At 33.7% G+C, this 13,767-nt stretch overlaps 1 protein-coding gene across 1 annotated transcript; it reads left to right on the forward strand.

Annotated features, from left to right (window-relative positions):
• Positions 1–5,998: 5,998 nt before the first annotated feature.
• On the forward strand, positions 5,999–6,550 carry LOC112024872 (brassinosteroid-responsive RING protein 1). Its single transcript, XM_065767825.1, has one exon. The coding sequence runs from the start codon at positions 5,999–6,001 to the stop codon at positions 6,548–6,550; it is 552 nt and encodes a 183-aa protein (XP_065623897.1).
• Positions 6,551–13,767: the final 7,217 nt, after the last annotated feature.

Below are 13,767 nucleotides of genomic sequence, written 5' to 3' on the forward strand. Positions count from 1 at the left end.
AAAAAAAATGATTGCCACCTTAATTTGTGCAATCTAATATATTGCTGTAAACATTCCTCCAAAAGTGAGGCACAAGGTTTTTGTTATTTATGTCAAACCTTCATTATGTAATATGTAATTTCTTATTTGAATGCTTTCATGCATAGATGTTTTCAAGACTCTAGTTTTCTTTTGCAAATTCAGACTACGGCCATCTCCTCATCCTTTTCTGTTTAGAAAAAACAAATAAAACAAAAAACAAAAACTGTATTATATAAGAAAAAAAGATTGGAATAATGACGCAATGATCACGCCTGGTATGATTTTAATTATATTATTATATTAGAAAAGTAGTAGATTGTCTTTTTCATTTCTTTTGAGATGGATTGCGTTTCTTTTTCGTGAATAAAATAAAAATACCATAAAAAATTTCATGATTCGGTCTTTTCGAAGACCAATTACCTCTAAGAAAAAGAGCACCGTTTATTTCACATTTATTTATCACACACATGTACACCGAAAACTAGAAAAAAATGTGACCTAAAGTCACGATTTATACTAGTACATGACAGTATTTTTCTCTTAAAAGATATATTCTCAACTTTAAAGGTTTAAAATACAGATTGTGGCTACTGATCCACCTAAAAAGGAAATTCATTTCCAGGAAAGTGGGTAACCATGTGTTAGGTGTGTTAGGTTATGAAGATTTAGGAATAACTATTTAGAATCATATTTTATTTATGTTGGTAAATTGAGAACAAAACATGTTTAGTCTATGTATTAGGCAATTCTTAAAAGTATTGGTTTCAAGCTTCAAGTTCAGATGACTATAGAAAAAGGAGTCAATTTTAGTCAAGCTCAACCGATCGAGAAATTAGACTCGACTGATCGAAAATCGCAGAAATCAGATTCTGCAGAAGTTTTAAACAAGGCCTAAACCCGTGAAAATGTTTAGGATTTCTTTCTAACTTGTCCACATGTAAAAGAGAAATCCTAACTACATTTTTCAGACTTTTAAAAGACATGTGAGTTACTCTTTGTGAAATCTGAGAGGTTTTGTACCTTTTAACTATACAAGAATCTATCTAAGTAAGATCTACAATCAAGCGGTAGTAGAACCTAGTTTTTTCTACAAGATCATTACTGCTGGTAATATGAAACATTTGAGTGTGATCTCAAAGTTACAAGTGTGGGTGCCTGTGTAGTGCAAACCCAAGAAGAGAATGAGTCTGTGAATTCGGAGCTTGTACGTGGTCATGTCAGTTAATTACTACTGGAGGTAGCAATAGATTTAGGGTTAAATCTTTTGTAAAAACTTCGATTCTCTTATAGTGGATTTATTTTACCTTAAGGATAGCTATGTCAAATCCTCCCCAGGTTTTTACCTTAAAACGGTTCATTTCATCGATTTTCCTAGGTAATCATATCATGGTGTTATTTACTTTTCCACTATTGTGCATGATATAATATATGCTTGTTTAATCTAGATATGAACAATAAACCTAATAATCAACTTGGTTAGTTAATTAGGTTAAACAATTTGGTTTAAGGGGTCTAAATGAACAAACACCGTGTATTTTAAGTTCAAGATGATGAATCTTTTTTCAAGATTGAATTAGGAGTAAAGACCTTATGGAAGATATTCAAACCCAACATGGACACGATGACCTATGAAAATAAAAGAAACTATCTTGTGAAATGATCTAATGGGGTCATCCTCTCACAATATTTGAGACTCATAAGACTCATAATTTCACTCATACTATAAGAGAGAAATCTTATGAGACCGTTTTATAAGATAATTTTCTCATAAAAAATCTCAACTTCTTAATTTTTATTGTCTGATAATTTTCTCATTAGATATAAAGTTTTCAAAAACCGCAGTTCCGCATAATCTCGCATTAAATTTTGTCGACTTTATTTTTGAGTGAATCAATATAAATTTGTGAAACATTAACTAGAAAGAAACTTTTGCCCAACATTGGCTTGATCCAATGTTAGGCTCTATCAAAGTCACACAAATACATTTTCTACTTGTTTTTTGTTTTTTATTTATTTTTATTTATTTCCTTTTATCTCTTCTACTTCCAAAGTAAGATAAAACAACAATTTTTTCACTACTAAAATAAAATCAAACTTGTGTTACAACCTACTTGGATAGGCAAACTCTTCAAAATAACAACACAACACATCTTTTGTGTGGGAGACTTCGAGAGGGATATACATCTACAAAGAGTAGTACCTAATTATCACCTTTACATAATTTTGGTACAAAGTAACACATTTTTCAAAGTCCTGGCCACCATCTACATCAATTCAATTTACAACCATAAAGAATATGGGAAAACTCTTAGGTATTTCTGAAGTATATATGGGAGACTTCAAGAGGTAGATCTCACCATAAATTTAAAGAGTAGACCCTATCATGAATGTGAGAGAAGAAAGTATCATTTTTTGTGCTCTGGAAGTACTCAAGAATTACTCAAGAGTATGACATCTTTTTCTACATCTTGAAAACAATTAATTTGCTTTCATTATTCCAAAGGACGGTGTTCAAAATGTTAAGAAAAAAAAGAGACCACATAAAACGAGTGGCAAGTTTTAAACAAACAAAACCAAAAACCAAAACTAGAGTCTTCAAGGCTTTAGGTGATGTGTGATTAATTTAATAGTTTGGTGAAGAAATTTCTCGTCATGGACTTTGTTTTGCATGCACTTCCCTTAATATATTGTTAAGAGAGAATCACTCGAGTATGACATCTTTTTCTACATCTTGAAAACAATTAATTTGCTTGTACGTTATTCCAAAGGACGGTGTTCAAAATGTTAAGAAAAAAAGGGACCACATCAAAAGAGTGGCAAGTTTTAAACAAACAAAACCAAAAAAACAAAACTAGAGTCTTCAAGGCTTTAGGTGATGTGTGGTTAATTTAATAGTTTGGTGAAGAAATTTTTCGTCATGGACTTTGCTTTGCATGCACTTCCCTTAATATATTGTTAAGAGAGAATGGGTCACGGAGATTAATATGCCCTCAATCCCCATCGGCGATCATTCGTAGTGATAACGAAACTTCTCTCTACATAAATTTGGATTGCCTGCCAGCTGCCACTAGTCAATTTATGCACTACTTGCATTCTAGACTCTCAACTGCTATACTTTGACAAATTTGAACTAGTGGGGTTTACGGTTTAAGTATCACCTCTTATGCTTCAATTCCATCCTTTTCTTCTCGAAAAAAAATAACTTTATGATTGATATATATGAAATCGTCGGCTTTAAATTGCCCCCTTCATAGTTTTAAAAGGTCTCTTACTAATTAGAGTCCAAGGCCTTCATATAAGGAGCATAACATCTCTTTACTTATATGAATTTAGTTCACCTAAGAGGTCTTTAAGACATTTTGGTCCCCACACTCTGAGAGAGAGAGAGAGAGAGCTTGTGATTTAATTTTTTTTTTTTAAATATGTTTTTTATTAGATTTTTAGATATTCTTTTTTAAAAATAAATTTAAGAAACTCAAAAATATCAAAATAACATCATTTTAAGGACATCTAATAGCACAATGTAACGAAATTAGATGAAAGAATTACAGTACTGACTACTGAGTAAAAGTTACAGATGTTACAAGACTGAGCAGAATTTTGATGAAAGTTAACAGGTACAATTTGTAATTTAATCCTTAAACTTTTTTTTTTTTTTTTTAAATAAGATTTTAATCATTTAACCATAACTAATCCATCAATTTCTCAATCTTATGATATAAAGATATCATGCCCATGACAATGCCGTGAAGTTTAGCTGTTCCCGAACTAACGGAAACCAGGTCATTGCTGCCAACTAATGATTCATACTAGGATATATTAATGGCTAATCTCAAGTAGTATGACTGTATGAGCCAAATTTCAGAAGGCTAAAGGCTTGCGAGGTGCTTGGCAGGCATGATATCTGACAAAATAAGAGGAATATATATTGATCTAATCATTGAGTTTTCATATAAAAGAAAGTTTAGGGACAGTTTTTAAGTCAGACTCTATGTGGTCGATTGATTGTGAGTAGTGGTTTGTGTGTAAGTGATTGTCCGCTACATACACTCGATCACCTCAACAAGTTATGACCAAAATTGTGATAAATGATGTGACCGTAAAAGGTGAAGAAGACTTTTACATAAAGGCAATACAAATTGATCACTTAAATCAACTTATTTTAATGTGATTGGTTTCATTGCTTCGTGAATGGATCTATTCGTCCTGTTTATCATGCTTTACACAGATTGAATTTTGGAAGTAAGATCTGTTTTGAAAGTCATAATTGCTGTGTTGCGCAGGTGTACACAACACGTTGCACTCATTGCTTACATGACTATAGGAATAACTAGTGCTCAGAGTGGTAAATGGGACTTGTGAGTCACGGACTCACTAGTCCAAGCCGTTTTATACAAATTTGTTGACCAAATAAGAGTCCTAATATATTTCACAACAAATTCCGTATCTTTTAAAATGGCTAATTGTTAAAAGCACAAAAAATTTCATATCTTTTTAAAATGGCTAATTGTTAAAAGCAGGTAATAAAATATTGTTAGCGGTGGATTCATTTGAAATTTTTATATATTGTGAAAACTATTGTGTCCCTATTGTTACTTTTTGTTGTGATGACTTTCACCAATGGTTTGAGTTGCAATGTGAATTAAAATGTCTTTTATATTTGAATTATGTATATATATATATATATATATATATATATATATATATATATATATATATATATATATATATTTATATATATAAAAATTTAGATATATAAATTTACATTTAAATATAATTGACACACGATTAAAGTATAATTAGAAGGACACTTGACATGAAATTAGAGTCTAATTAAATATAGAGACACTTCGCACCAAATGATTGTAAAATTAAAAATACACATAACACATAATTAGAGTATAATAAAATTCTAATTTGGGTTATAACTTTCTCCCCACTTCTAATTTTATATATTATTATATCATATTACAACAATAACCTTCTTTATGTAAATATAATATATTTATTTATTTTAAAATAGGAAAATGGTTTTTTGATTTATAAATTCATTTATTAACACTTATTTTTCATTCATAACACACACATGTAACATGAGAAAGTGAATCTTAAAATAACAATTTCCACTCAAAATAACATCCTTATTTATATATATGTGTGTATTTAAAGAATAATTTTGTGATTTTATAGTGCTTAAGTACCATGATTAATTTTGTTTCATTTAAATGAAAATAGTAGGACAAAACTTAGGTACAATACTTTAGGTGCTATTCTTAGCTCCCCTTTTAAGATTCAGTCATGTGTCTATTTAACTAAAACATACACTTCTATTCTATGAGAAAACATCCACATGGAAGAATCTTAAGAAGTAACCTAAGGAATAGCACCTAAGTAATGTACCTAAGTCTTGCTCAAAATAGTAAGTATTACAATGTTAGATCATATCTGTTAAGTTTGAATCTTAAAATAACAATTTCCATTAAAATAACATCCTTATATAAGTATATTTAAAGAATAATTTTGTGAATTTTATGATGTTTAGGTACCATGATTAATTTTGTTTCATTTAAAATGAAAACAGTAGGATATTACAATGTCAGATCATATCTGTTAAGTCCTCCATTGACTCTACTACAAGTCTACTACCTTGTGGATAAATATACATAGAACCTGCAGTGAGGGATACTCCTTGCAGAAATTATGTACCATGCTTATGGTTATGGGATTGTCCCAAGTCCAAAAACTAGACAGCTTAGTTGTCCTTTTATATATATATATATATATATCAACTTGGCTGTTGGATATATATCACTCTTCTTTTTACCAATTGAATCAATTACTACCTGTTTTCTTGCCAACTTAGGCAAAAGACTTTCCAAGTAAACCCCATTTAAGATGCTTCTCCATCAATTTCAATTTCAATTTAAATCATTCAGCAGCAACCCACACTGATTGTCGTTCATTTTTGCCTTGCTTTATGGGTTTGTCTTGTGTAAATGTTTGCACTAAACTTCCAAAGCTTACTACATTAACCTCTCAAAACCTTTTACTAGGCCTTGTAAAAGACATTCTCATATTGCTACTCTCGTACCTGCCTCAGCTTTGGAACTTCTTGTCCTCTAGACATCGAAATCATGATGATTATCAGCCCGAGGATCGGCCATCTCCTTCGTTGGTCTCTGTCCCTTTCCACCTCATAGATGAATCAATCAAGAAGCAACTTCCAATAACAGAATATGGTGACTTGCGCAAAAGAAGAGGAGCTTGTAGTGCTGAGGACTTGGTCTGTGTTGTGTGCTTGAATAACATGGAGGCAAGTGATGGGGTTAGAGAGCTTTGCAATTGTTCTCATGTGTTCCACAAGGAGTGCCTAGATGTTTGGATTGGTCAGGGCCAGGTAACATGTCCTCTGTGTAGATCCAAGCTATCACCTAGCCAAAGAGAGGAGCCAGGGTTGGGAGGGGATCCATGGAGATTGGAGAGGTTGAGTTACTTGTTTGGTGAGGATTATGATATGGTTACTTTTTGATTTTGATGTCTAAACTGCCAAGCAATACTATGTTATATGCAGCAGTTGAAACCTGAAAATCTGTCATGGAAGATTATCCAGGTACTTTTTAAGGTCATTTCCTAAACATCCCAACTTCTTGTGGGGTATTGTTCTTTCCTTTTAGGCTGGATAAAGTTCTGGATCTATCAAGTATATGAATGATGAATTGTAAAGTTTTTTGTTTTTTGTCTTTTATTTTAAGCTGTAAACTCTTACCTTATCTGTAGTGTAGAGGGGAGGAGAGGCAAGGGAGCCATGCATAGTCTCCTTGTTTGGCTCTCAAAAACTCCCTCCTCCCTGTTGTAATTTAATAATACATGTCACTATTGACCTCCCTTGAAAGAAAACAAAGTCTAGCTTAATCATTATCTAATCTTAAAGTTGTTTTTAGTTTTAAGGACCCCTTGAAAACTATTTATCTGAAATTTAATCATTTCAACTAAAAAAATAATCCAAGTTGGCCTACCTCCCTGGGAAAAAATGTTCAACCCTCCGAAAGCAAAAACAAGTCTAAAATAATCCAAGTTGCTTTCACGACTTCGATAATTAACAATTAACAAAGCTAATTGAAAATGTGACTCTTAAGTGCAATAAATTGGATTATTTATCTTACTTTATTTATAATTGATTGTTTGTTTTTTGGGACAGATTGCATTTTTTTTTTTCTGAATAAAATAAAGTATCATATAAAATTTCATGATTTGGTCTTTTCCGAAAAGAAGTTGTCGGGAACTGATTGCGAGAAGATTAAAGAGTTATAGAAATGAAAGAGCTGAGGGAGAAACAGTGTAATGATAGTTTCTGAGAGATAAGCAAGGAAGACAAAGTCAATGAGTCAAATGGATTAGATTGTATTATTGCCTCACTGTTTATAGCCTATGACCAGGGGCGGTGCCAAGGGGGTCGGGGGCACTTGCCCCTGCCCCACCAAAAAAATCTGTTAATATTTCTTCTATTATATTATATAATACAATAAATACATTTAAAAATTATACAAATAAATGGTTAATAATAGGATAGTTTTTTAAACCAAAACCAAAACCCTCCTGATATAACATTTCTATAATTACAATTTCAAAATGATTTTCTTTTATGTAAATAAAACCCTAATAGATAAATAATATAATGAATATGTTATTTTATTTTGAATTTTCTTGTATTCAAATATTGCTTAACATACACATGAATGAATTATTATTTTGAAAATTGATCTCAAATGCTATATATATATATATATATATATATGTTCGCTTGCACATGCGTAAATGTGATGCCAAATGTAATTTTTGCCCCCCCCTAAGTCAGATCTTGGCTCCGTCACTGCCTATGACTATGCGACAGTTGAATAAGATGCATTCTTATGCAGTTGGTTTGAAACGACTAACTGAAATAGCCTATTTTTTTTAAAACAATTTCCCAATAATTGAGGCCCCATTTGGTATACACTCACTCAAACACATGTTTTCAGTTTTTAAACAACATAACTCATATTTCCACACACTTTTTCACCCACACATATTTCCACATATGTTTTCAAACAACAAAACACATGTTTTTAAATACATATACCAAACACCCCCTTAGTTGCAATACAACATGACATGATTGAAGATATTCAAAGTTCAAATCCAGAATGTACAACAAAATACGCATGAAAAGCCACAACCTCTTTATTAGAAGCTAAAGGAGGAAAGTTTTTTGCTAAACTTATAGTATTTGTTTACTTGTTAAAAGTTAATTAAAGTATAATTGTGTCTAAAGAATTGGAACCTTAAAAAACTGTACATAAGCAAATAAGCTAAAAAATTAAAAGAATAAATCATTTCTAAGAAGTATGTAAACCATCTATTGTAATTTCAAGATGGTGAACTTCTTTTTTCTCTTTTTTAACTTTTTTAAATATTCGAGCTACAAATAAAGACATAATTGAAGATGTTCAAACCCAAAATGCATAACAAATTAACAACAAAATTATCCATGAAAAGCACCAACCTCTTTCACAAGCCTAAGGTCAGAAACTTTTTGCTAAACTTTTATTTGTCTATTTGCTTAAAGTTAATTAAAATATAATTGTATTTAAAAAAAAATTGGAACTTTATTTAATTATACATAAAAAGTTTAAAGAAGAAACTAGTATCAAACACAAAAATAAACTAGATATCACATGCCACTGCTATTGAGGGTATAAAGTCATATAAAGAGGGTTCGGAAGGAGAATCAACAAGCAATACCTGCAATGTTGCCATCACTGAAAGTTGAAAAGATGAATGGGCAGTAGTACCTGTACTTACAGAATAACTCTAAGGATGAAATATTTGATAATCTGGATAAAATTGATGTCACGGAAGCCTGAAGAGAAGCACACACGATGCTCTCTTTGATGGACAGAAACTAAACTGTTAGTTCCTGGATAGTAAACCTTAAATCCACGAGGGGTTCCTTGAATCCACAAGGTGATAGGTGTGGAATCCACTAGAGAACACAATAGATATAAGTCTGAATTTTTATTGATAATAAACTATGAAAAACGTTTACAGACTTAGGGACCTATTTAAGGGCTACTTAAAACTTAACAGATAAGAAAATATAATCTAAAATAACTCCTAATTGATACCTAACCATAACAGGAATCAAATTTGACCTAAAAAGCATTAAATGCACCTAAAAACAAGGAAATAAATTCACCTAAACCTAAAATAACGTTTTTTACAAAAAAATACCAAAAATATTAAATTACAATAATTAAATAGTAAATTGTGTCCTACATTAGATCCCTCCACTTGAAACAAACTCGTCCTCGAGTTCATCTTTGAAATCTGAAATCTCCAATGCCAAGAGAACAAATACCTTGAATACTTTATCTTCTTTGTCTTCTTGCCAAACTTGAAAGTCATTAATTGGGGAACTTGAACTTCTTCTCCCTTGATGTTCATGTAATTGACAATATTTACCAAATAAGAGTCAATGATCAAATCAAATCTTTCCACCCCAATAAAATCAACAAACTTTGTTTCGGTGTCTCCCAATAAAATAATAGGAGTTTGAATGTTGCAATCATCTAACTTGATTTCATCGAGATCGTTGACAACTTCCTTTATAATTTCTTCTTTAATGGTCTCTATCATCTCAACCTCAAGATCTTTCTCTATAATGGGGTCTTCATTAATCTCCTCCACAATCTTGATTTCAAGTTCTTCTTTTATAACAATGCCTTCATTAATTTCCTCAGAAATATCTATATTTTCTTCTTTGACTTCTCCATATTCTTCCTTTAACAGTGGAATATTTGGCTCTTCAAAATAATTCAAGTATGAACTTCTTGGCCAATAATAATCTTGTATTGTATACGACAAGATTTCTTCACAATCCAAAGGATAAAATTTGATAGCAAGCATCTTTTTCATCCTTGGCCATGATCGAATTTTGTCTTTACCTTTTCAGATTCTATCAGATTGTACTCGTTCCCACCAACATAAGGCATACTTACTAAGTTTACACAAAGCAAGTCCAACTTTTCTCTCATAACAAATATTCTCATAGTCAAATAAATCCTCTAGATCAAGTAACCAATCAAGAAAATCTTCTTTTAAAAAATAACCATTAAAACTTGCAATTCTCTTATAAGGTCTATATGAAATTTGCTTACCAATAGGTTGCCCGTGAGTTATGTCTCCTCTGCAGTTATCCCTATTGTTTTCATTCTTCAACGACGCCATCCTAGCATAGATATTTGTGAGTGCTTATTGTACGTCACATAATACTCGCTAAGTTATTCGTCATTGTTGTGGTGGTGGTTACCGTCTCACCGGTTAGCAATCAGACTAGGGTAAGTCAAGGCTCTGATACCAACTGATGTCACGGAAGCCTGAAGAGAAGCACACACGATGCTCTCTTTGATGGACAGAAACTAAACTGTTAGTTCCTGGGTAGTAAATCTCGAATCCACGAGGGGTTCATTGAATCCACAAGGTGATAGGTGTGGAATCCATCAGAGAACACAATAGACATAAGTCTGAATTTTTATTGATAATAAACTATGAAAATCGTTTACAGACTTAGGGACCTATTTAAGGGCTACTTAAAACTTAACAGACAAGAAAATATAATCTAAAATAACTCCTAATTGATACCTAACCATAACAGGAATCAAATTTGACCTAAAAAGCATTAAATTCACCTAAAAACAAGGAAATAAATTCACCTAAACCTAAAATAACGTTTTTTACATAAAAATACTAAAAATATTAAATTACAATAATTAAATAGTAAATTGTGTCCTACATCAGAAATTATGTGGCTCCTAAGCGATAATCATGTCAGCAACGTAGAATCATGTTGGGCTAGAGTTACAATGATACTAGTCAACTTGGTTTCTAATCTAGGGATGACAATGGGACAGGGTAAGTCCGAAGGATGGGGTCTTCTTCCCTGCCCCGCATGGTTTTGTCTTCCTCCATTCCTGCCCTGTCCCGCCCAGCCCTACATGATGGGAAAAATTTTCTTACCCCATCCCCACTCCTTAAGGCCCCGCGAAGCCCCATCCCACCTTGTAAAACTTTACTTCTTGTTAACTTGCCCACAATTATTACAATTGTTTTTAATAAAATTTGTTTCATTAATAAAAATATACTTGAAATTACAAATAAATTTATCCCATCAAATCAAACTAATTTTTAGCAAAAATTGAATAATATTATTAAAACATTTAACAAGACAATATCACAACAAAAACAAAAATCTCAAAATACAAAATCAATGATTCAATAGTATATAAATTTGTTTATAATAAAGATAAAAGAAAATGTTAAAATTTGTATCTTATTTCCAACCTTGCTAGGAAAAAAAAAAAAAGCCTTACTGAGTAGAATAAAATAAGTTAATGATATGTGTAGGGACCCGATTTGGATTGACCTTGAATATGAATGGGTTTTCAGCCTAACCAGCCCAAACAATAAATTTTTAGAGTATGGGTCCAAGAACTAGTACTGTTTTTCAGGAAAGGTTCTACTCATCAATTAATAAGGGATACTTTCGGTTCGCTCTCTGAGGAAAATTATCCTTGGCTCTCTTTCCATTGGTCTCTCTCTTTCTTTTTCTTTTCTTCCTTTTCTTTTTTTGTTCCCCCTTCCTCCTTCTCTTTTCTTCATTCCTATGTTATATACTCCGTTTTCCCCCTGTTTCCATCGTACACTTGTAGTTCTTATCCTGGGAGCTCCTTTCTGTCCCATCCAGTACCTACCGGAACTTTCAGCTTAGTGGTCATAAAGCTGCTTAGTTACTGTTCAGGTATCACCTCCACATTAATGCGGCCAGAGCGTTAGTTGGAAAGCATTTAATGTGGAGGTGATAGCCTTTAGAAGATATTTGCTACCTTCCCCGATGCCTCCTTAAGCTATATCCAATTTCCAGTTCAGATACAACTTGGCGGAGTCTTTCCGCTAACATGAAGGTTACCTTGACCTCGGACTTTGGTGTCCTCGGACGTGTGTTATGCCGCTGTATATAATATCTACTCGTTTCTTTCATACCACCCATTTGATAAGAATAAAACTTTTTTAGGCTGTCCTCGGATAACTACGTGTTCTCGGATTGGGCCTTTGGGCCCCGAGCCCACTTCTGAGGATTACTATACCTTTTTAACTAACAGACCCCACAATAGCCCCTCAAAATCTCGCTTTTTGCCACCTCGGGAAAAAAGAGATTTTGATATCCAACCCTCATTTATTTCGTAGGTTTCCCCCACTTTCAGAATGTCTTTTTGTTTGCCCAAGGCACGCTCCTGACGCTTCGGCGTCATGGGCACGCCATTATTAAATGGTAATTGCTCTGTTGTCCCACACGTTCAACGACCTGATGCAAATCTAACGGTGGGGGATCCTTTGCATTTATGGGCGGGGTTTTTCCCGCTCCTACTTTTTGTGCTCTTGTAAAGTGCCTTTCAAATCAAATCTTTCTTCAGTTACAAATTACTCTCTCTCAGCACGTATTCATTGAATCTGTTTTTCTCTCATTATTCCACGCTCTCATAAATACCAAGAGTCCGTCCGAGGAGCTTATTTTCCACACTTGTAAGTTTCCTTAACCCTCCCTAGTTTTCCATCTTCTGTATCAATTTGTTCTCTGCTATTGTTAGAAAATGGGTAGATTTAAATATCTAGTTGATTCCGAGGAGCAAATGGAATCATTTAGGATTAAGTATAGGATTCCTTCAACAGTGGGTATGAGGTACGCTTCCTCCCAAACCTGGTCGCACGATAGAAAAACGGGGGAGGTAGTCATTCCCATGGTAGCTTTTGTCGAGGGAGGGATGACTATCCCAATGGGTAATTTGACGAGAAATTACCTTAGGTTTTTTAGGTTATCTCCCACGCAGTGCGCCTCGAATATGTTCAGGGTGCTCGGGAGTATAGAGGCTTTAAACGCCTTATACAACTTAAGTTTGACACATCATGATATGAATTGGGTATATAACCTCAGTCATTTAAGGGATCAGGGATATTACCTTAAGTCGAGGTACCCTGCAGAAACAGCTGGAAGAAGTCCAGAGGCTCAGAGATCAGGCTGAAAAAGCCAAAGCCGAGGCTGAAAGAGGAAAAGATGCCGCTAAGCAACAGGGTTACAATATGGGAGTGGCCGAGACAGAGGATAATTTCCGAGCTGAGGTTCCCGTCGTGTGCCGAGAATACTGTGCCCGGACTTGGCAGGAAGCCCTCGACCGAGCTGGAGTTGAATCTTCTTCAGAGTTAAGGAAACCTGAAAACATTTACTTCCCCCCAGCTATTCGGGCCTCCACTCCCTCTACCGCAATAGGGGAGGTATCTGTTATTGTTGCTGAGCCTCCTGAGAAAGTTCAGACTCAGGCTCTTCCCACACTCAGTCAACAGGAACCATTATTAGCGCCTGGCAAAGAAAAGGACCTATCCTCGGCCAAAGAAATAGCAGGGCTCAAAGACGGAGCAGCCTCCCATACTTTTGAACAGGCCTTAGCCTCGACTACCCGGCCTGTTGAAGATGCTCCCATGGCGCAGGAAAAAGATGCTCCCCAAGAGGTAGCTGGTAGAGCCCCTCCCAAGCTCCAAATAAAGTTAACCAAATAGTTGCTTGTAGTTACCTTTCTTATTCTTGTAGTATCCTTTGTATCTCTTTTCTTTTTGGCAAGTTATAAGAGACATCCGAAGTTTTCGTCCATTATCTAT

The sequence above is a fragment of the Quercus suber genome, unplaced genomic scaffold (genome assembly GCF_002906115.3).
Source record: "Quercus suber isolate HL8 unplaced genomic scaffold, Cork oak 2.0 scaffold_851, whole genome shotgun sequence".
Classification (NCBI taxonomy): domain Eukaryota; kingdom Viridiplantae; phylum Streptophyta; class Magnoliopsida; order Fagales; family Fagaceae; genus Quercus; species Quercus suber.